General features: G+C 40.2%; 2 protein-coding genes across 3 annotated transcripts in view; both read right to left on the minus strand.

Annotated features, from left to right (window-relative positions):
• The window catches only part of LOC145445819 (phosphatidylinositol 3,4,5-trisphosphate-dependent Rac exchanger 2 protein-like), a 44,800-nt gene extending 30,136 nt beyond the window's left edge, over positions 1-14,664 (minus strand). For both annotated transcript variants that reach the window (XM_080323959.1, XM_080323958.1), the window contains exons 1-9: positions 14,220-14,664; positions 12,911-13,015; positions 8,446-8,535; positions 7,425-7,529; positions 7,055-7,153; positions 4,455-4,616; positions 3,877-4,019; positions 3,186-3,337; positions 2,288-2,437 (exon numbers count right to left, since the gene is read on the minus strand). In XM_080323959.1, coding sequence (XP_080180085.1) covers positions 2,288-2,437; positions 3,186-3,337; positions 3,877-4,019; positions 4,455-4,616; positions 7,055-7,153; positions 7,425-7,529; positions 8,446-8,535; positions 12,911-13,015; positions 14,220-14,324 — 1,111 coding nt within the window. In that variant the 5' untranslated portion in view covers positions 14,325-14,664. The remainder of the gene's footprint in view (positions 1-2,287; positions 2,438-3,185; positions 3,338-3,876; positions 4,020-4,454; positions 4,617-7,054; positions 7,154-7,424; positions 7,530-8,445; positions 8,536-12,910; positions 13,016-14,219) is intronic.
• Positions 14,665-20,041: 5,377 nt separating this feature from the next.
• LOC145445831 (protein-S-isoprenylcysteine O-methyltransferase-like) lies at positions 20,042-24,133 on the minus strand. Its single transcript, XM_080323975.1, has 5 exons — positions 23,929-24,133; positions 23,610-23,871; positions 23,453-23,542; positions 23,210-23,337; positions 20,042-20,319 (listed from the first exon to the last, which is right to left on the minus strand). The coding sequence occupies exons 1-5, from the start codon at positions 24,094-24,096 to the stop codon at positions 20,131-20,133; spliced, it is 837 nt and encodes a 278-aa protein (XP_080180101.1). The 5' UTR covers positions 24,097-24,133; the 3' UTR covers positions 20,042-20,130.
• Between the last annotated feature and the right edge of the window lie 390 nt (positions 24,134-24,523).

Raw genomic sequence — 24,523 nt, forward strand, 5'->3', positions numbered from 1 at the left:
ATGTTGATGTTGATTGCAATAACGATCGGTAGTTTTAGGCTGACTTGTGCATCATAAGGCATATGATGCGAACGCCGGTAGTATATCAATTATTATGATTTCCAAACATTAAAGTGACGAAAATGCGTGTTATCGGACTGTAAACACAAGTGTTTTCGAAAAATCGTGATAGGCGAGGGAAAATATTCGTATCATTTAGGAATGTAACATTTTACTCATTCCGTGTGATCGCCTAGGCCCATGTGGGTGTCTGATTTCGAAGACTTATACTCCAAGTCGTTTCGACACCATCCAACCTTTAATTATGTCGCAGTCATGTGGTGTTTTGAGGTGATTAAAATTATCAATAAACTGATGCTACTTTTCGGTGCTCAAATCTATGTTGATAAGCAATATCGAAGCACGAAATTCGACCTTTGTTCGAAATTCAATGTCCGAATAATTAGCTAAGAAAAAATTGTGAATCGCAACACTGTCAAAAAATAACAATCTATAAACCCGCTTTTCTGGATCAAAATCCAATGCCAATGCCAATGTCCTATGTGTGCCTACGTCCAAGGACACCTGTGTCGTTCCTATAATCCTGTATATAGGACTGATATGTGCCAGGGCGTGTTCTCATGGAGACAAGGGCAGTTCAGACACCACATCATATGCATTGCTCAAATTCAACCACAGAATGTGTATTAAATATGCAACGCTTACGCACGACAATATCGAGACAAATTCTAAACGACCCAGCTATGGTTGTACAATGTACATGTACATACATTGTACAATCTTCACTGCTTGTATCGAATATGTTATAAGTTGACCATACCAATCAATCGCCTTCCTGGAAGACATGAATCAATTACGATTACGTTCAGCCAGACAAATTTGATATCACATCAGAACGTTCTGGCACAGTTATCGCCACAATGCATGAGCGATGCGCGATTGTACCGTCGAAGGTCTGACTCGGCTTAATTAGGAGTTTTGCGTGACTGGACCGACACGAAAACGCCGAGAAGGTGCAATGAGATGGCCATTTGAATCGTCTTAACGCGACGCGATTGATCTAATATAAAACTTGGTAGTATATTTCCGTTTCCTGTTCCAATTATAACAGATAATTCGTCTAAACACCGGCTATTTAATGTGGAAACACGAGACAACAAAAGACCAACAAGTGATAAGCAGTAAGCACCCACTTTTTGTTAATCAAAGAAAATAAAAACTTGTCCATATCAGGGGTTCCCAAATGAGGACGTTCGCCTATTCTCTGGGGTCGCGGTGACGAAAATTAAATACCAATGGCCAGTACAAGAATGCCAAGTAAGCAGATACTATCGGCGGCTCGTTTCTGAACATTTTAGTTCACTTTTTAAAATAGAAGAAAAATGCGAACCCGACAAACAAGGTATCAGGTCAGTCGAAGCGTCACGTTAAAGCGCCACCTACTATAACGCAAGGTCGGTGGCTGGCCATCACTACGAAGATTAAAATGTCGGGATGATAGAAACCAATAGGACAGTCATTTTTCATTCCAGAGAAAAATAGAAGTGACCGGTAGTGCTATGTGTTGACAGTTTAATACACACATACATACACGCTCGGCGCGACCGAATAACTTATAGATTGTTACCTAGCCTATTTCGCATTACGCATAATTTCACGTATCAGGATCAGGACTTGGCCACTTCTATTGGATAGTCTTGATTGGCGGAGGTTGACGAGTTCATAATTGCATAATTGTTATTAGTGCACAACTGCACATATAGTCGCCAGCTTCCTGAATAGGCCGTGTGTGGTTCGGGCGAAGGTGCTGACCATTTTTTAGTAATCCTCACGCCAAATTGAGAGGTGGGAACATTTTCAAATCAAGATGTGGGGTCGCGAACACAAAAAGGCTGGTAGCCCCTGGCTTTATCAACAACCGTATCACCATATACATTATACAATACTCAATGAACACATGAGAATTATATTCAATTGTATACGGAAGTTCTGTCTCTTCAAAATGATGGATGTACACTTTATTGACACGGCCTGGAACTGTCAGTAACAATCCACTTCACGTCGCGAATTATTAGATTGAATATGTGACTCAAAAACTACGTATGTTGTAATTTGTGAAATCATCAACAAATAGTAGTAGTTGTTGGAATGTTTTGTAACTGCGCGATCAATCTAGTCCCGAAATTGACAAGCAAGCGATGAGTCAATTGAAGAATTGCCGCATACGCTAAATTGTAAGCAAATTCAAAAGTGAACACTATTCTATCAAGCAACCGCAATTTCCTACTTCGGCGTTTCTCTCGTTCCATTACGAATTCATTAAGCCAAGCTTCCTTCTCCTCTTTGTCCTTAGCGAGCAGGACGAACCACTTGTTTTTGGCGGCATTCAAAATCTTCCAGCCATTGTTGACAGTGTAGCCGCAGCTGTGGAAGTCCGCTGCAACGGCAACATTGTCGATTGTTTATACGCCGGTCGCTCTCGACACATACATCCGTGTTATTGACAAGGATGGTAATACAATTTCGTCTGCTCTCTTGGAATACGGGGGATCGTTATTACATGTAATTCACGAACACCGAAGATCTTCTATACAGAGGACTTGAACAACTAGATAATTATAGTTGTTTAATCATACTATTTATTATACTTATGGCGGTAATCTAATTCTAATCTAATTTCTGGTTACAAGCGAACTATTTAGTGCGCAAGCGCAATGAGTCAAGCTTGGTATACAGACATTCGCCATTCCCATGTTTATAGAATTAAATGTGATTTGATATAAAGTTAACTTAATTTTCGTTGCATTTCTTTCTAATTCGGAATGTAATCCAATTTATAGTTTTCTGCTAATGCAGTAATTCTAATTACAATCTAATTAAAAAAAAAAACTGTGTAGCTATAATTCTATTTCTAATCCAACAGTTGGAAATTTTATACTACAAGTCTGCTATTCAGCGGTGTCATTTTATTGACCTCCTCTACAGATGATCGTTATCATGGAAATATGTTCGCCGTATACCACACTTTGTTCATTTAATGGTGGTGATCAAAATATTGATCGAATAAATAAATTCGAATATAGGAGGAAAATTATTAGTCTCAGTCTACGTCAATTCCTCCCTTCAAACATCGTCAATATTATTCGTGAACAAAAATGATAAAATCGCCAGTCTCGCATACGCACATGTGCCGTCGTCCACGCTCTCTATTTCCATCAATTCCGTGGAAATTCGTCCTTTGAAAATCCACTTCTTCTGATCCTGCGGGTTCTTTTTCCGTTTGGTTTTTTTCTTCGTCAACGTACCCATCTTATCCTGCTTTTCGGAACCTTGCAATCTGAATGATTACACAGCGTATATGTTAGCTGTAAGGTATTGCTGCAAGATCAGTGAAACAGTATAGATAAGCGCTTCCCGACCTTTTTCAGTTCTTGACCCACAATGAGATATGTCCAAACGGATAAAAAACAAATTAACGAGGAAAGAAACCATCCATACACATGTAATGTACTATCAATGCGAAAGTCGAGCTTGCATATTGAGTAATAGATTTTATCAGATCAAGTTTAGGATATATTTTCTTGATTTTCCTACTTGGAAAAATATACAGAAATACCTAAAATTGAGGTAGCCTACAGCTATTTTTGACCGACCGCCACATGCAAGTCATGTATTTATACCTATAAAATTGCTATCATATCAACAAGAAGATTGCTGGCATTCCATAACAACCGAAATCAACCTTCTATGACTTATTAAAGAGAAAACTGTAACAGTAAGAACAAAGAAGGGCTTTGAGACCCACTGGTTGGGAAGCACTGGTATAGATAATCCGCGTCACACTACAGTTTAATCATAGAAAAGCACCGTAATTACCTTGGCAGAGTGTTGGCTTTTTTACAATACACGAGCAATTGATCGAATAAGAAAAACTGTCTCTCTTGTATGTTTCCAGCGGATATTTTCAACAAGGGGCCTTGCTTGATCAAAGTGGAGCAGGTGTCGGTCAAGTTGGCGCCCTGAACAACGAGATTCCGTTAATAGACCCTGCGCTGCGTTGTAGTTCTAATCTAATTTGGTAAATGTTTCTTTGATCTAGTCTTAATTCTAATTTCTGGTATTACCGAAAATGCTACAGGAGAGCTGCGTAGTTCGAAACGAGCCGAGTTTCCTGTACAGAGATTTGCCTGCTCATGCTTATGAGAACGAACTCTGATATGAAACGAACCGAACTTGATTCAATGTCCAAGATTTCGCGAATTCAGTAATTCCAATTCGAATCTAATTTGGAAAAACCTGTGCAGCTATAATTCTTACTCTAGTCTAATTTGCAAAAATATTGAATAGCTATAACCTGTGATTCTGATTCTTATCTAACTCAGAAAAGCTGAAAATTGATTATAGTAGTCCAAGTCCGCTGCCTTATTGCCCAACATTTTATCCAGCCTGCCTACCTCCCAATTGGCTATCGTCTGTTGCAATTCTTCTAATTTCTCCAGTTGTTCCAACTGTCGTTTGGTTTCGTTAACGTTACTGCACACTTTTTTCATGATCTCCCACGCCTCCATTACGTGTGGATAATCGGGATGTTCTTCTGGAGTGCGCTTGGCGAGTTCCTGCGAATAAATACCGAGTATAGTTGTGTATGTAAGGCGTCGTAAGTGCTATCTTAAGACAATGATGAAATCGCCAATCTTCCATCAAGAAGATGGTGGAGCGTCCGACGTCATGATCGATAGGTCGTGGGTTCAATCCCCGTCAGACCATAGGCCTGATCACTAAATAATGGCGTCCGTGGTTTCCCGACTTTGCGCTTAGCATTTCCGGGATAGTATGGGGTGGTGCAGGCCTTACAAGGCAATTTCTGCACATTCCCTGTTCAGCGGCATATACCCATCATGCACTCATGGTATGCATATGCACAAATCGTGTGTGTGTGTGTGTGTGTGTGTGTGTGTGTATGTATCACGAGTCGGTGAACGTCAAGGACAGAAATATGCAACGTCCTATACCTATTCATATTGAAATAACTCCGGAAATATTTAATTGTTTACTGAAGTTTTGCACCTCCATGCGCCTCCTAAAATATTTTTCATATATCATCGCATCAACGATATCGCCCACCTGAATTGACTGTGACGTTAACTATAACATTCGGAAACGTATCTATTACGTGATACGGATGTTTCAAATTTTCACATTTTGCATCATTAATACTAACGTTATAGCTTATAGCCATCAGCGTAATAAAAACTGGCATATCTAATACCTTAAGAAAACGTTGACGATCAATATTCAATTTGATGTTGAGTTACAATCGGAATCGTCATTATCTATCACCATTAATATTATCCTCATGTGAAATTGATGAGTACTGCTTGTACTGTGTAGTCATCACATAGCAATACGCATTATCCAGCCATATCCTATCATATGTCAAAATGTTGAACAAGTCGCAGTTGCGCGCAAACTTCCAATTTCAGATAAATGGCTCTCGAGATTAGATTGTTTTGTAATGATATGAGAGTTACCCTAAACATCGTACACACTGCTAGGCTATACAAGTCGAACACCATATTCAATTATAACCTTGTTCAAATAATTTATACGGTATCCGGTTACATCGCGGTAATAAACCACGAGTCGCGATTTCGTTTGAATAAATCAGGTTACAAACCGCCGTTTCCATACTGACGTATCCTGTATCTCGTGGGGATACTGACCACAGCGGCTTCCCGCTTTGTCATACACGTTCAAACGATAAATCCGTCACCAGTATGAAAATTCATGGTTGCGACTAGAGAAGAACACATGTCGCGGATTACATGAACATAGAAGCAGCTTCCTTTCAGGTAAGGATGTCCGTTTTGATTTGTGGGAAATACAGCACGCCTTGATACCCTCTACCGATATGTCATATATATATTCTTTGAGATTACTCATCACTAGGGCTCGGCGAAATCGAGTTTTTCAGTGGTTCGATTCTGAATCTAGTATCACTTATTGTGACGACAGAAGAGTATATGGATGACGTGGAAAGTCTAAATATGTACCTTTTCCAAGTCCACAAAGCAAATAATGCCAGTCATAGAACAGTAACAACACAAGGAGAATTTGGTATTATTCCGAACATACCTACTTCATTAAACTCTGTGACAATGCTGTGGGTTGATCACAGTTTCACAGAAAATGACATTTACGCTAAGGTGCGTACTGCATAGCTTAGTATTATATTATATATACATAATTCCAGTATACTCGAAAATAGTCTCTGACTGCTGGTGTCCGGTCAATGCCGAGAAACCATTACCGAGAATGCCATCGCCGAGAATGAACACTACCGAGAATGGACATTACCGAAAATGGACATTATCGAGAATGGACACCACCGAGAATGGACATTACCGAGAATAAAATGTATGCAACGCAGGCATGTTATGCATATGTACAGGTCGTGTGTATGTGCATGTGCATCACGGCGTTGTCACATTCGGTGTCGATTCTCGGGTATAAATTTGCGACAACGTCCGTCTCAGTAAGTTAGATTCTCGGCATTGACCATTCTCGGTGGTGTCCATTCTTGGTGGTGTCCATTTTCGGTAATGTTCATTCTCTGTAATGGCATTCTCGGTAATGTCCATTCTCGGTAATGGTTACCTCGGTATTGGTATAAAAATCTCACGGCTCGACTTGGATTCGAGTATACCAGATTCATTGTGCCCAGTGCTACTCGTCACCTTGAAATTCACTCATATATGAGTGAGTTATAATCATAATACCGAACCGATGTGATCTAATCTAAGTAATTGTTATTTCTGTTTGATGATGGTCAATATTTAGTCGACTACATACTGTCTGTCTCTGTTGTGTTATTCAACTGATTTTCAGAAGAGTGCAGAGGACTGAATTTCTCATGAATGTTAGAACAAACGCTTGGAGGCACAGAACTTCAATATACCATTGAATATATTATTCAATCGTGCACGTTAGTAATCAGTCACATGAAATGGAAATGTATGCAATACATATATAATCAGCGGTAACCGAATCTCACCCTTAAAAGTAGCGGGTACTTGCATATTCTTTGAATTGGCGTGAGCAGAAATCCCTCCATTGAAACATCGTTCACATAATTTCCTAACATGAGACATCCCTGGAAAAATCACGCGACCGTAGTGGGTATAGTGAAATGGTATGAACAAAAACTTTCATCGAGTCTTAAAATAGGTCAGGAAATGACGCCGTCCAGTACTTTTATAGTGAGGTCATAATGTTCAAATATACAGGAGGAATTTTAAATCGACAGAGAAATACGACACTAACCACATCTTACACGACGGCTATATACGCAATGGAACCAGCTGTTTTCATGCATTGCAATAATACTTACTTGAACCATATAATACTTGGAATAATATACTTACCAAAATAAAACCTTGAAATTCTTGATTTTCCGTGAGCTCGTTCAACTTTTTCTGGGCCCTTTCGTGATTCGTACAGTATGGGGCGTATACTTCAAACCTTTCTTTCTGTGAAGCGTTTTTAGTGTGACGTCAATGATGTCAGTAATATGAGAATGGGGCAATCAACAATACACAGTTTTGTACAGATAGGCGAGTATCTCCTACGAAACAAGCATGAGCAATCCGAACATCAACTGCGATCAATTCGCCGACATGTAACAATTTCATATTAATTAGGGCATCCGCTCATTCACAACTCATCAACGCGTTATGTGCTAGTACATCGTAATAGTTTTCGCTGACAAATACGCCCATATTTAGAGCAGGCTGGCAAGAGTCTTTGTCAGCAGCAGTGCACAATTACAGTTCTCAAAATGCTACGTGACATACACAAGATCGATACTACTTTGCCCGAACGATCTAAATAGCTTCACACGAGTACAAAGAAGCGCAGAATTATCACTGCATTAGCATTATGTTTTATGATTGGATCAGTAGCCAGATATATGTATGCTGCAAAACCTATAACTTACATCCTACAAAGTGTGTTCATACAGTTAAAATAGGTGCTGTTTTGAACAGATGAACATACTATTAAACGCATGTATGAATGAATGAAACACTCTTTACTGTAACTTACTGAAACACACATATGCAATGTCCAATCACGGATTGAAAGAGAATAGAATTGTTACTACGTCATTATCACGTCACAATATTACAAACGTTGATCTGAAGGATACACCACCCCGTTCACCGGAAGTGTGTCACAATACATGCCTCTCACGAAAATATAAGAGAATTGGTCACTCGGGTCAATGATGCCATTCGACGATCATAACACGATGTTGTTATATAAAGATGTATGATCATGATCATCTTTTGTACAATATTATCTTTTTGCGCTCCCTCCAGAATGAAAGCGAATGTTGGATGCCACGCATGAGGGAAATTGCATTTGCATCAAGGATGATATACGTACGTATTCGCTGAAGCATTTTCCGAGGCAATGCTCATACTGCGGTTCCGGTTTTAGTGCGTTTTCCATGGCCCCAAAGAGCTCGTCATGAAACTGTAAAAAACAGTATAATTATCTAGCTATATACATCAGGGATGAACATAGATTATAATTTCGATTTGGACTTGGATTAGGACATGCTTCGAAATTGTCATCGTACATGTAGTGTACAATTGTACATAGACTTAAATAGAGTTTGAAGTATGGAGCAGAATCTGGATTTGAAAATTTTAGACACGTTTAGCTCCGATAGATATCCAGCGAAGGTAATGTATAAATATTCACATGGGATTCGGAGACGTTCTGAATTTCATGTAGATACATAGTTATATACACTATATGACTATAACATAGTCATTTGACTCTAATAAAGTTTGACCTATACTGATGATTTGCGTCTAGTTTTTGGGTCGCGTTGGCGATGTTGTTATCAGTACTGTTCAGTGCTTTACGTTAATTGGAGAAGTCAAGATATCTGGATTCTGTCTCAAATTGCACGAACTTCGCAGCGGTACGTAGCAGAATGCTATGCAAAGCTAAACGGTCCAAATTATATAACACGTCCAGATTGTCCACATCAGTGATTCACAATGCCTTTGAAACCAGATGGCATAAGACGATACGGTATAATTCGTGGCCTGCGTTATCTTCTGCATTGTTTAGCACAGTGGTTCTTAACCTTTTTTCCTCCAGCGCCCCCTTTCAAAAATTATCGTGCTCCAGCGCCCCCACCTCATATTGTAAGGACTGCAATAAAGACAATGGGTGAGAGGGAGGGCCGTAACAGCACTTCGTCAGCCCCCCTAAAAACGATTGTCTTGGTCACCCATAGCGTGATGAACCAGACTCATGAGGGCTTCGCCCCCCAAGAACCCCGTTGCGTGATTTCGATGGTCAGCAAAGTTTATGTGGTCTGGTCGCCCTAGGAGCCAAAATTTTCTATAATGCATGAATGAAATAGGTTGTAGTTGCATATATATGTCGCTATAAACTTTTTATCCTCTCAGCCCACGTAATTAGATTTACCAGTAGCACTGAATGCACGGTTGTATTGGAAAATGAAGGCCACGTAATTAATAATTGAAAATATTCGGGCTTCCCGTTGCTACAATTAGTTTGTTACATGTTATTTTGTTACCTTTTGTCCGCTATATAGTCAAAAGATATTGAAACGCATAAACGTATTAAACTAAAGTAAGCACACGATTCAAAATTGGTATTTTTTCACTGGCAAATAATTTTATCTGATGGATGTTATTTGTCCTATGGGGTGCAGATTGCGACGACATGATAATTCGGCACGAGGGATTTAAGCACCTATGGAAAATTAGACTTATATACATTGACGTTTACGCTCAACATAAGGGCAATCCTCTCCGGCTAAGGTTTTCTCGCTGGCGATTTTTTTGACACACTTCTCGGAGTCCCATACTCACCGGAACTTCATATGTCTTCGTGCATCGTGGCGTGGTAATGGCCGACGCCGAAATGCCTATTTCTATTTTCTATAATTATGTGTATTCTTCCGTGGGGGAGTCGTCAAAACATGATGTTTAATTTATGTTCATTCACCGAAATGATTTATGGCACCCTTCGAGCTAACCGATTGGGGGTTGGGGTTGCAGCAGTGTCGGTCTTGGTAAGAGGTCAAAGCTCAGTCAGTCTTTTTGGGACTTTGGTATAGGAAATATTTCGCGCTGTAATCGCGCTCGAGGACCATTAGACTATAATAAACCATATAATAATTGTGTGTGGTATATTCAGGGTCAAATCAAGGTTGTTATAACAACAATCGGGTACGGTCTCATACCCTGTGGTTGGAACCGTCCCGAATTCACATCGGCGACTGGAAATATGGGAAAATTAATGGTATTGGATTTTGTCTTAGTGCTTTGCGTAACTATAACTAAGTCAACTGAGAATGGGATGCATATATCTGCTCACATTGAATTTAGTACCGTACGGAGCTAACGAGCTTTCTCGCTAAACTCTTGGCCCACGGAAATGATATAGTTGGATCAGCTGAAGTGGTGTGCGTGTCGAGGTATGACATAAGCCATCAAATAACAGAGTGATCACATCCCGGACTGCTTTATATATCAGAAGGCAGTACCTGCCCACATCGGTGGGCGTAACCAATAACCAACCAGTACTCATGCCTTTCGACCATATATTTAAGTGTTGATCATTTCAGATAAAAGATTGTGACGTAATGTTATCTTACAATGTATTTTACTGTCAACGAAAAATCCGAGTTCATCAAAATTATAATCTACGGCAAATTGGACATACTGGTTGTGAGTAAATTTTGGCAACAATAATATGTCCAGCTTTTGCAACTTCGATTAGAATTAAAATTATAGCTACACAGTTTTTTTCCAAATTAAACTAGAATTAGAATTATAACTATACAGTGTTGTTCCAAATTGGATTAGAATAACGGAATTACTGAATTCGCGAAAACTTGGACATTGAATGAAGTTCAGTTTTAGTCAGCTTGACTTGTTTCGCACTACACAGTTCTGCTGTAGCATTCTCAGGAAAACAGGAAATTAGATTAGAATTAAAATTGAACCATACAAATATTTCACAAATTACAATAGAATTAGATTATCGGCTTTTCGCTCTTCAAGCAACTAGAATTATCCAGTGGTCAAGTCCGGTATCCTAGGCATATGATGCACTGTTATGTTGAAATTTAGATGAAGTACAATATATTCATTCAAACGAATCCATATTCTTATAGCTATGCATCGTCGTGAACGAGCCAGTCGTCTACATAGAGGAAATTATGAAAGTTTATTAATTACTCTCGCGGTGTGGTGTTCCGTGGTATTGAATTTACTGAAGAGGTTGAGACTATTTAAGACTATACCCATTACTCAATCCGTGTGGTAATACAAGGAAGTTCTTGGCACCCGCGACTCACGCTATGACTAATACAAGGTTTTGCTTTGCTCCATTGTGTCAATGAATCTATATAATCGTCTGTTTTCGTTAGGCATTTCTATCTAAAAGAAGTCACTCCAATACCAAGAGTGTACCTGTCCGGCTCAACACACGATGGGCTGCTGAGATGGGCTGCTCAGAATCTGCTGTAGCACCTGTGGTATTCTAATGTTGAATGGCCAGAGATACCCCGTCGGCTGTGTAATTTATGAAACAACCATATCAATCAATCTGTTATCAGGGATGAATGTGGTTTACTCTTTACGCTCCTAGAGTGATCCGTTGGTGATAGAGCTTAATTGAGATCTGGCAGTCCACCGGGACACATTACAGACATGTTATGGCAACTTCTGCACATATTATTCACATTCCCATCCGAAACTAAAGCTCTGAAACTACACGTAAGAGAAAGCATACGAAACTTGTCTACAGGAATCGCAACCGTTTGCAGGTTGGACAGGCAATACACGAACCATATGTTAACATGGCCTCACAAAGATATGGGACGAACTTGGTCAGTGAAAGTACGGGAAGAAAAAACGATACGAAGGAAGATATATTGGGTAAAAAAGGGTAAAATTGATATTAAATTAGTATGCCAACACGTCGATAGGTAGCCTACTTTAAGTGTATACTATCGATACTATCAACTATTTTCTGATTCAAGGAGTGCAAGTAATACCTCATAGAACGCTCGACCGGCGACAAAAGACCTGCTATAATGATGACATAGTATCGACAACGTTGGTTATTATCGAATATATTTTTATTGAATAGTATATTAATATTGAAAAATACGAATATTTTCACCTGACACTCGTCGTCGGGAGTACTCGTCGGCAACTAGTAGAGAATTGGAAAGTACATCGTATATTTACAATGGTATGACCTAATATATGAGGTGGCATGAAATTTCGAATAATCGGGGCGAAGACACACCGACAACACGCCTGTGATCTCTTCGCCCCAATTATTCAAGATTTCATGCCGGTGACTACATATTTGGAGATGCGATTGTTGATACACAATGTCCTTACCAATTCTCTACTATAGTTGCTGACGATTACCCCCGACGAGTGTCAACCGAAAATATTCGGGTTTATTTCAATACAATATACCATTCAATCGTATATTGGAGTTCTGTACCTCAAAGAAGCTCTTGAAGATTAAACTATCAAAACTCCAGCATCGACCGAACAAAATGAAGTGTTGGGATCTTGCTGTTTGTGAGGCATGAAATCCTATCGTGATATGGAAATTCCTAGTATGATGCCATAGTAAGAGAATAATGATTTACACTTATCAGTGAATATCCCAATTAACGACTGGAAATTGTCCTAAATATCCGCTGCGCCCCAACAAATACAAGAACAGCCATCCGTACAAGTGACGCTTCAAGGGCGCAGATGTAATCATCTTGTATTATATTGATACTTGAGTAGGAAAGCAAGTACGATGTCATAAATCGATTGTCACTTACCGCTTTTAATTCCGAGACGTTGGATAGAAGAATATCGACGGATCCTTTGGGAATAAGCTTATCGTTATCATCTTTTTCCCGGCTCTGAAGTCTTTCCATAAAAACCTAAAAGTAACGTGCATTTCACAGGCAGGAAACAAAGGGTTTGATTTAAAGTACATGTGTCACTGTCGCTACTAATCAAGATGCATTGTATTGGCTTTGCTTGAAGAATATTTTAATTGTGCAATGCGTATATCACGTTGACCTGGTGATGACAGAATGAACATATAGTTCATAATTTGTTGTTTCAGTTAGTCATTGGGGTTACAATTGTAACAGATGCAGTCAGTGATTAAAACGCCAGCTAGCCTCGTACGTTTTAAAACTTATTCCAAGGGTGGGTCGTCGCCGGGTCAACGTGCGGGGTGTAGAAGATTTCATTGATAGAATTACTCATATTTATAATGCAACGGTGTCGAGAAGGCACTACTTGTGACATGTTCGTGATTACAGCATCTTTGTACTTACATACGCGTAAAATAAACACGTATTACTATTTTACTGAATGAACTGCTACTGATCGAATAATGTTACCGACCACGTACGTCAGCGGCGCCGGAAGTTGACGTGATCTCCCTAAAAGTAGCTGATCGATATGTTGCTGTACCGCATAAGTGCTGTCAACATTCACTATACGCTTGACGTGTAATGATGCTGGTTAAGATTGGTAACGCGGGGTATAATACACAAATTAATTACAGGTGAGAGTAATTAGTCGCAATCCGCAGCTCAAGTAGGCATATAAGCTGAATTGAGGTAGCGCAAAAGTTCGCAATGATACAATGCGGTCGATTCGCAACTATGGCACCGAATGATGCCAATGCCACGGGATTCTATACGAAGAATCATCACCTTGTCAGTACCATACAGCTTATTAGCATTACAATGGACGAGGCATTGTATAAGTGTGTAATATCCTAAACGGTAATCAATATACATTTCTTACAGGCCTGACATGCAATATTTGACATTTAATTCCCCGTCCAAAATACTTGTCAAATATTCAATGTCTGAAATTGAAATAATGTATTCCATGGCGGAAATTAATGCGTACACAAAGCGACCAATTGTAATACTGTCGTATTTGCGCACATAGCGAATCGCGACAGTACAAGGAAGGCCTTCGTATAGAAAGTTTTCTTGTTGTTGCTAATATACTCAGACTCAGCTCAGACTACGAATCGATCGCTTAATTCGAATTTCAAGAACACCACCGACGCTTCGTATAAATTCTCTATCAAGTTTATTGCACACGCATCATACATACCGACGAAAGAAACTTCAGGGTGTTCACATAGTCTTGCTCGGTTTTAAATATTTCCTTCAAAATGTAAGTCCTCATACGCTTGTCTTTCTCCGACGGTTCTCCCATTTCGGACTACGTTCAACAGTCTGGAGCGTTATTGTCTTTAAATCCGAATGCGTTACTCGGGCATCGAGGAATATATATCCCAGTTCCTTGAGGTTGTCGCGTTTGAGTATATATTAACCGTGTACGTACGTACTCGTGCGTACTATCCAGCGCAACACGCAATATTGATACTTCCTGGTGCTGGCTTCTGATGCTTCTTCGCACAGTGTTAATCACAATGCAGAATATGCGTTGGTTGCGAGCAGGACACTTGTGAAGGTTCTATTCCAACGGTCTCATATGACGCATGGAGATGCGTCATACACGGATTTTAAATTAGCTACAGCAAATGCAGATAAATTTATAGGATAGCAGAAGTAGGAATCATGAAATAGTTGTACAATGAAGCCGTGGATGAAGGTGGGGGCAATTTCATCTTACGGAATCTCGATAGGTATATTTCGAACAAGTTTATGTTAACAATACCCAAATAATTCCCCTCGAGTATGCATTATTTAACCATATGGGGGTTCCTGACTTCAACTGAATTTATAGTGTCGATTACATGTGCGCACAATGCTACTAGGCATTTACTGTACACTCTAACAGTAACTAAGGTGCCTAAAACGCTAAAGGGATGTCTCAACTTCCGACCAAAACGAGATTTGCATCCCTAAATAATGAAGAAGACAGAGAAACCTTCATTACCATTATGGTTGGTCTTTCTTGGTCAGAGAAAATGAACTGCATAAACAGTAAGGTCAGTGGATTGATGGTAAATGAGTCAGTCAATCAGTGATTTATTGATTTATCTATTCAAAAGCACTACAAGTTTGCGATATAATGAAACGATCTGAAGGGTGCCGAAGCCGAGTTAACGATATCATGGCTAAATTGATCGTTACGTAACGGTCTGTAGCCAATTTCACACTTATGTATTACAGTTGCTTAGCGGTTTTGTAAATCATGTGAGCTGGCGCGTTAATATCTTTTCCGAAATCCAAGCAACAGATTATCGCATCACTCACAACAAGAAAACTTAGTGGCAGTGTCATATTGTAATACCTCAACCAGGCCGAGGGATTTGTAGCAAGCGTAGTGGCAAAATAAATCTCTCCACTTTAAACTTCTAAGATAAACTGAGCTATTCTATCAAATCAATGCATGTATCGTAATTGTAGTCCCGTGACGAATTAACTTGCGCAATGTACATTCGCCGCAGTGCAGATAAAAGCTATTACTAACAATGCGAAACTTATGCACAGGACGCGATATTATGTATTTGACTGACAATGTCTTGCGAGCCACTAATGTATCATCTGTCAGCTGGTTACCCGACATATGAGCATTGAGCATGCGACACAATGGAAAACGACAGTTCAGCACGGGACTCTTTAGCATGCGTCACTCCAGCATGTGACTTTTTAACCCCAAAACTAACCCTAACCCGAAACGTAACCCTGAAATTAATTGCCTTACCCTAACCCAGCTCTAAGTCCAACCCTAACCCACACCTAACGCGTAATTTAACCCACATGCTCAATTCCTCTTGTGTCACATCCTTCGTAAGTATGCAGGCAGACGCTTGGCGAAAATTAGCTTAGAAACCCAGCCATATACAATCAGCTTTATACCTGGCCTACAAGTGGACTTGCGTTTTCATTGTAAGGTCTTCCTTATACAAGCACAGCACGAAGCTTCCTCGTTGATAAAACATGAAGACACTGCCGGGTGCGAAGATATTGTAACAAATCACGGGCTCTCACTCAGCACATCAAGCCGCGCGAAAGCGTTTCGAACACCGAACTAATGCGATTACGACTATACCTCGTGAGTATGCTATACTGTTAACCTAATTAGGGTGCTGCCCATTTGGCAAGATATCTATTAGGTTTCATCCTGATACAAGTCGGCATCGGCACTTGGAAAATGTTTACGATATCTGTGCACTGTGCAAGGGTGCAATGGTGCATGCCACGATCGGACTAGTGTATAGATTAGATATGCCACCTCAGAAACGTAATGCTTGCACCCTGTAAAGATTCTACAATCTACAATCTACATTCACAGCATCACAGCTAACTGCTGCTGCGTTGGCGCAACACGAAGTTAGCGATTGTTGTTCGTATGCTCGTGAGGTTTTACAGACAACGCAGATGTTGTGAACAACAGGCATAAAACTAGTGACATTGCAGTTCCAATTACGTATCGCTATACGATCTCAGTTCGTGTCAGTCTAGTCAGATGAGCTAACCTCCTTACTATTGGTATGGTCGGTAACGAGTTCCATATGTGATATATCGTTCTGGTAATGAATGGTGCAGAACGGGTTGATTTGGCACGCATAAAGTACAATGTTCTTTTGCATTGTCTATACTAGTTACGGATAATAACCCCTGTCGAGTGTCAGTCGAAGATATTCCGGTTTCTTTCAATATGAATATACTACTCAATTGTATATTGAAGTTTTATACCTCCATTACACATGCTTAGACTGCTGTAAATTTTTGTTGCCATATTTGTTGATATGAAACTCCTTGCCTCCTGTCACAGAGAAGACAACAGCATACAATACCAAACTCCCATACGCCGAACAATTGTTCCAAACAAGACCTAATCACTGTTGATCACTTATTTATAATATTACATGATATTTCAAGCTTGTTTCACTATTTACTGTCTGTTAAATATCTGGCCGAAAGTATGTCGTATATGCGACAAGAATATGTATGTTATATTCCGATGATGGTTACAAACCAAAACCACCAATAAAGCCTCAACTTCTGCTGCTTGTCAGTCGAGTTTTAAGCCCTCGCGATGAAGCTCAAACTTCGTCAATGTGGCTCACTTCCTGAGAGGAAACGACGACACGCGCATGTTTACTGCTGTCGTATAGTCTAACGTTAATCTATGGTTTATACTTGAACAAAAATTAGATAAACCGCGCGAAGTATGTTTGAATCCCTTCATTTTCCGAAATGGGGGTCTATATACGCTAATTGTAGTCTCAAATTAATCAATGAACATGGACAAATGTCTCACTTCATGGTGGAACGAATTTGAAATGAGAAGAAATCACAAAATTTACAATCAGCAAGATTTAAAGTGTAACATGTTTAAATGTGTCGAGTCGGATATTGACGCCCCAAAAGCACATCTCGCCTGCTTATGATGAATATGGATCCAGAAGTAACAAATTACATACAAGTTTTGACGTGTCTACTATCAGATACGGTAACTACTCATTACACTCAATGACATTTTGCGTATCAACCGGCGCTCAAAAAAATCTCCATCTACACTTTTGCTGCTTGATTCCTACCAATAGCGAGCAATTCGTTGCTAGTGTATAGCCTATTACAACTTCATTCCTAGCAGTTCGACTCTGCGTATCCTTCCAAAGGTCAACTAGAGCAGTGAATCATATTCTCTTTACTCGCCTAAACTAAAAGAATAATTTGACTTATACTCCCCGGAGAACCACGAAATTCCGCATGTATTTAACGCGGCACGGCGAAATGTCCAGCAATACCGTGGACAAAAACGACACCGCCTAGCTGATGACTATGCATGATATGTTGTGAGAAGGGTCGCATAAAAATTACGTCATTTCCTGACATACTTGCAAAAGTCGGTTTGCTCTTTGTGTTTCTTTATGTTGCGCGATTTCCACCGTCCACTCGAATACTAGCTGATTTAAAGTCTACAACATATAGAATACATTCCCGTATAGAGGCTATATGTACAGTACATATCTAAAACCTAGCTTTCCTATGTTCGGAGTGAAATGAATTGGCACGTGTTTCTGTTGGGTGTCTGATTTCAAGGACTACTCCAAGTCGTTTCGACACCTCCCTATCTTTTCAATGTATTGCAGTTTTGTGGTGTTTTGCAATGATGAAAATATTAATAAACTGATACTGATACTTCTAGTAAAGTCAGGACGTTAAGGATAAGGTGCTATGTGATATCGCGTTTTAGGAAGAACAACAGGCCTAGTCCAACTCCAACTTATATTCAGAGAGAGATATGATATTCTTTTTCGCCTGCACCATCGAGATGCTTTGACGACGGAGATAGGATACGGCCTTAGGGTCGACTAATGCTCACGTCATTCACAAGTCACACGTCTCGTTGTCCACGAATTCCAGGAGGCGAAGGAAAAAAGATTTCCATGTAATTCCAGACACCCCACTCCCTACAGGCCTACACACACGCACACACACATACGCACACACACACACACGCACACACACACGCAACTTTTATCGCAATGTCGTGGTGTTTTGCATCGATGAAAATAATGATAAACGAATAGGTGAGCGCATGAGCAGTGTGACGAACGCATCACTTCAGCACCACAAAAATTCGGAAATATGCTACCCTGCATGCTGTAATTTAAGCTCTAGCGCAACCTTGCGATCTGTTATACGATAGGGTTAAATTATCATATTTTGGGAGTTTGAAACGAGGACACTTTTTCAAAATTTGGCTCAACTCCCGAAAGACCCGCCAGACCGTTACTTGAGCGCCGGTTTCATATCTAAGTCCAATTACCACATACCTTTATTGACCAAAATTATCAAAAAAGAGGACTAATTCTCAAAAAAGAGGGCATTTGGGAGTCCGCCGAGGACACTTTCAATAATTCCGAAAAAGAGGACAAATCCTCTTAAAAGAGGATGTTGGTAAATCTATTATATGATCCTATCACGGACCGCTAATAACCAAGTTCAGAGTTGATCCGTCGGATTCCAGCGCCTCGTGTGTATTGAAAACATGTTTATATCCCTTGCGCCACAATTTCGGTGAAGCGGCGTTTCCAGTGTCATACAAAAAGATCCCTCGACCGTCGTGCAAGGAAAATCAGTGCCTAGCCGCCATCGCACCGTACAGTTATAGTCTGCTGTTCGCGAACTCTTACTTAGGCCCTACTGCAACATCAGTTCCAAGAGTTTTCCGGCACGCAGAACTGTATGGCGGGAAAACAGCCAGGCTTGGTGTCCGTGCCGTGTAGACCTAGACCAGTGATTTCCAAACTGTGTGCCAGCAAGGATTCTCAGGTGTGCCGCGAATCTTTTCATAATTTTGGACCAAAAACTTCATATTTTTTCTTTATGAGGGATGCACTCTAGCAGATGCGACTTGAAAGCGCTCAACTGCTTCATAGGACATGTGAGCCAATCATGACATGGCTGATGAGTAGGATAATTGTTATGTCATCATTGGGCTGATATGTGTCGAAAAGGGATCAGCTATGGCTGTCTCCTTCCAAATCATTTACCATGGGTGCAAAAGCAATCAGAATTTTATTGCCATGTACATCGCGCATCACCATTACCATGTGACTACAGCCTTTTTTGTTTGACTGAAATTAAAAGCTGTCCACGAGCGAGACTGCTTGGAATTGACGACGAAATGCGGATATGTTTTCAACAACGCAACCTCGCTTCAGTCGTATATGTTCGCATAAATAACCATTGTCATCGCATTACCACGCAAGTTTTTGTTCAGAGAGCTACTTCTTGTAAGTGTGCCGCGAGTGTTTTATGATTTTTCTAGTGCGTCACAAGCCGAAAGATTGGACCACTGCTGTAGACATTGGCCACTCACGGGCTGATTAGATATGAAATGAACCTGATATTGGATGTATTTCTTTCTAATTCAATAATTCTAATCTAATCTGTAAAAGCTGAACATTATCTGAAGTTGTCCAACACTGCTACCAACAAGTGACCTTGTTTCCAATTCATCGCTATATATTTTATAAAATACATATTTATATAAGGAATGCATTCAACACCATAAAACAGTTCGAAAAACGCGATCAAGAACGGTAGCGTAGCCGGTAGCCTTGAACAAAAGGCACACCGGTCGGAACTCGACTTTGGTACTTTAGATATTCGTCTCGGAAGAAGTTGATCAGCAGCTGCTCCTCCTCGTAAATCCGCTCGTCGAAAAACTTCCAGGAAGCGAAAAAGTAACCGACGAAACACACCGGGTTGCACGTCAGAATCTGCGCAAAAATAGTAGGTCGTGTGTCACAGTTGGGAATGGGCGAAATCGAATAACCGGGTGATTCGAGCAAGAGGCTTCAGACCGAGTATCACTCATTGCGACGGCATGAATGATGACGAAAGTTTAAATATGTACCTTTTAGGCGACCACAAAGAATATAGTGCCAGTTGTACACCACATTAGAGAGTATTTAGTATGTTTGGCCGTACCTGTTTCATTCCACTTTGTTACAATGTTGTGGGTACGACGACAAATACTAGGGTTACCACATTTTGAGACCTCAAAAAGAGGACGCGTTTCAGAAATTCTGAAAGCTTCAAGAACCAGAAAGGAAAACTGGCGATGTTGAAAACTTGGCGCTTCTTCGATATACCCCCGAGATCAAAATTTATAAACGGAAAAATAAATTCTTTTTCGTGTTTGGGATTGGAATGGGATTTGAGTTGTGGGTGCTGGATATTAGGGTTGGAAGTGGGTTTTGGTTAGGTCATCCCAATATTAGGGTTGTGGGTGCGGGATATTAGGGTTGTGAGTGCGGGATATTAGGGTTGTGAGTGGGAGACATTAGGGTTGGAAGATGACGGATGTTAGGGTTGGGGGTTAAAATATATTAGAGTTGGGGGTTTCAGACGTTAGTTCGGGGATTTTATCACATCTAACCCTAATATCCCTCACGCTCAGCCCTAATACACGTGATTCACACAACCCTAATATCTGTTATCCCCTAATCCTAATATCTTTCACCCATAACCCTAATATTCCTCACCCGCAAATCTAATATTGGGATACCCAAACCCAAACCATAACCCTAACGAACTTCCAACCCTAATATTTCGTACCCAACATGAAAAAAGAATTTATTTTTCCGTTTATAAATCTTGATCCCGAATTACCCGCCTTTTTACGATAATTGATGGTGCTGACTAAAAAAAAGGTCATCACTTTGCCCGAATCCCGTTTTACCCCATATTTTACGAAACTCTGACGTTTGATGTACAGAGGTCGAGTTTTTTATCGAGTTTTAATACTTTCTCCAGAAAATTGAGGACAAATGCCAAAAAGAGGAGATTTAGGCGTCCTCCGAGGACACTTTCATGAATCTGTGCAGCTTTACACTATGAGTGTCGTAATGAGTATGCTGCGACACGACCAATCTAGGTTTACAGCCTTCCCATGGTTGTAATGACATGAGTCATGACTCGACTCGGGATCTTACGTTGACTCGACTCAAGTCAATTTGTGTATTGACTCGACTTGAACTCGAGTCACTGTGCATGACTCGACATATTCTACGTGACTTATTCCAGTTTCATATATCAGGACTGACAATAGAAAAATAGGCCCAGGAACTGTCTTTTATCTGCTTGAATAAATTTGTTTACAGTGAGATAAATGAGTATATTATGAATTCGAGACCTTCCATATCACCCTAAAGTTTCACAGAGCGAGCGAGTGAACCTGTCTTGAACTCGATACTGAACTGTAAACTCTATGACTTGTAATTGGACTCAGGCCTTACCACATCGACTCGGACTTGACCCATTGCTCGATGGCTTGGACTCGGACGTGACTCGGTGGTGAATTGAAAATGACTTGACATGACTCGAGTCAATACGACAATAGCCAAATTGACTTGTGACTCGAATTCTTGTGATTTGGTTACCACCCTGAGCCTTCCACAGTGGAAAATACTATCCAAACCACAGTTCACGTATAATTTCAGTACTCGAAACATATGATTTCTAGCTACTTGGCTGGAATCATTAGAATCAACACCCAAATCATTGTGCCCAGCCCTAGTGACAATAACAAAGTTTACTACAACAGAAAGTCGGTGCTGCGTTTTGCTTCAGATGCAAGTAAAGAGGAAGAGAGAGATCGTTCACACTTTGAAACAGACTGTTCAGAGGTGATCAGTAGCGACTCACAAGGTACCGCATTTTTGAGCAACTCTTAGGCGGTCATGTTTCTAGACCACTTCCAATGCTGCTTGAATAGTCTTAAAAGAAAGCTACTTTTTACAATCTGGATTTTGAAAAGTAAAAAGTAACTTTGAGTTTTCATCATTAATATGGGTGAAATGGTCATAAAAACGGCGCGAAATATCGCCTGTATGGCGGCGGTAAGTAACTAAAACTATATTTGAAAATTGCACGTATTTGCAATGTCGTTTGTTATTTTGCGTCTAGTCCCAGAGATTGATATTGCAATTTCAAAAGGAGCCACCATCGATTAACATGCATGCGGCGGGTTGTTCAAAAATAAATTTATTTTCTAGATTCCGGGATTCACTGATTAAATTGTTGGGTTGCCTCAAAAAATGCTGCACAAGAAACTTGGCTCGATTTCAACTGGTGGATGTGAACGCACAGGAGTTTGAAAATTTTGAATTTAAACAAATTTAAAATATTCAAACTCCTGAGCATTCAACACCTACCAGTTTGAATCAAGTCCAATTTGGTGTAGAGCGTTTATTTAGGCAACCTAACAACTTAATCAGTGAATCCCTGGAATCCGGGGAATTTTTTTTTAACAACCCTTATTGCGCCCCCTCGACCAAATCTACTTTCGAAACTACATACCGCACCCAATTACTTGTCAGACCAGTCCTTTTGTACTTCCACTCAACTAGTTTCTACTTTGACTAGTAATTGAGTAAGAATTTACCTCCTACAGTAGTGGCAAATAGCAACGTTGACTACTCTGGTCTGTGAACACCTTTGAGAATGATATTTCTGCAACATTAACAATACTGGCTAGGCATTTACCGGGTCTGGAGATCAACAAGGCCGAATTATTTATGTCAATGAACACAAATTTACATGACAGATATGCGTACTAGAGGTTTGTGTTGAAGAATTGAACGATCGTAAACACTGAGAGCCCACCTGTGTTCCTATGCTCCAACAAAACCAACCAGCGTAGCTCGGATGTCGACAAATGGAATAGATCCCACTGGTCACTAGTTCATGTTCCTTTCTCTTTTCATACTGGATAAGATGTGTAAAGCCGACACCTAAGTTCAAATGAGAACAGTAACAGTCCGAATAATGATACACCACCAGAATGAACAAACTGAATCAATGCAGGAACTCAAAAGACAAACTTCAATTTGTTACAGATTCACTTACCCGCTGTGTACATCGCAGCTTTTCGGAAATATTCTCCAAATATGCAGAGGCATAACCCCAGTATCTGTACACTCGTGTAGAGTTTAATACCTGAAATCAAAAAAGTTTACGTATGAATTTTTTGCACTCGGCCGAGATCCTGTATCTACACCCATACCTGGAAAAACCTGCCTCCAGATGAGGTATTCAACAACACAAATGAAATGAGCAAAGTGATAAGCGAAACTATGATTCAGCAGGAATGACTCGAGTCTCAAGGTGGACGGATTGAACAACGCGGTAGCAAGGTATTCCGATATATGAAAGAAGCTAACAACGCACAAATACAGGCCAAGTGCGGTCCATGATGAAGACGCGAGTTTAACCACACTGGTCCCAAGTACAAAAACACAGCCAATGAAGTATGCGCGCCAGAAGATCTGAAATTCGGAAACATATTGTGATCAAAATCATTAGACGAGTCATACAATACTCACAGAAAAACGCTTCCAGGCGATAAAAACAAAAGCAGTCACGTGCATCAGCAAGACTGCAATCAAACATGAAGACATAAGCAAAGGCTTATCTTCATATGTAACTAATATCGATATCCATGACACGGATGACAAAAAGCTACCAAGGGCCGCTTTCGCTTCGAAAATCATTCTATGGCATAATAGACCTGTGCAAAATGTAAAAAATAAGAACATAATGGCAGCAGCAAAGCATGCAGGGTGATTTGCAAGTATATATTCAAGTGGAATGCTTATGATTTCACACTGAAAAAGGAAGCAAATGCATGAAGAATATTGCTTCCTGCTTTACCCGCAAATTTTGACAATGAGATAAAACTAGAAGTATTGAAAGAAAAGCATGCAAATTCGAGATTGTGAAAGAACCCGCTCCGGTAGTCATTTAAGGAAGTCAGCCTACCACAGCATCCCCATAAGCAAGCTCAAAGAACCCGTTCCCGTAGTCATACCAGGTAGTAAGCCTACTACAGCATCCGCATAAGCAAGCACCTCTGATCTTGCTTTACACTGATATACTGCCATTCACATCTGAGCAACAAAATCAGAAATCGAAAGCTCA

This window comes from Botryllus schlosseri, chromosome 9 (genome assembly GCF_051294905.1).
Source record: "Botryllus schlosseri isolate E-star chromosome 9, Bs_hap1, whole genome shotgun sequence".
Lineage (NCBI taxonomy): Eukaryota > Metazoa > Chordata > Ascidiacea > Stolidobranchia > Styelidae > Botryllus > Botryllus schlosseri.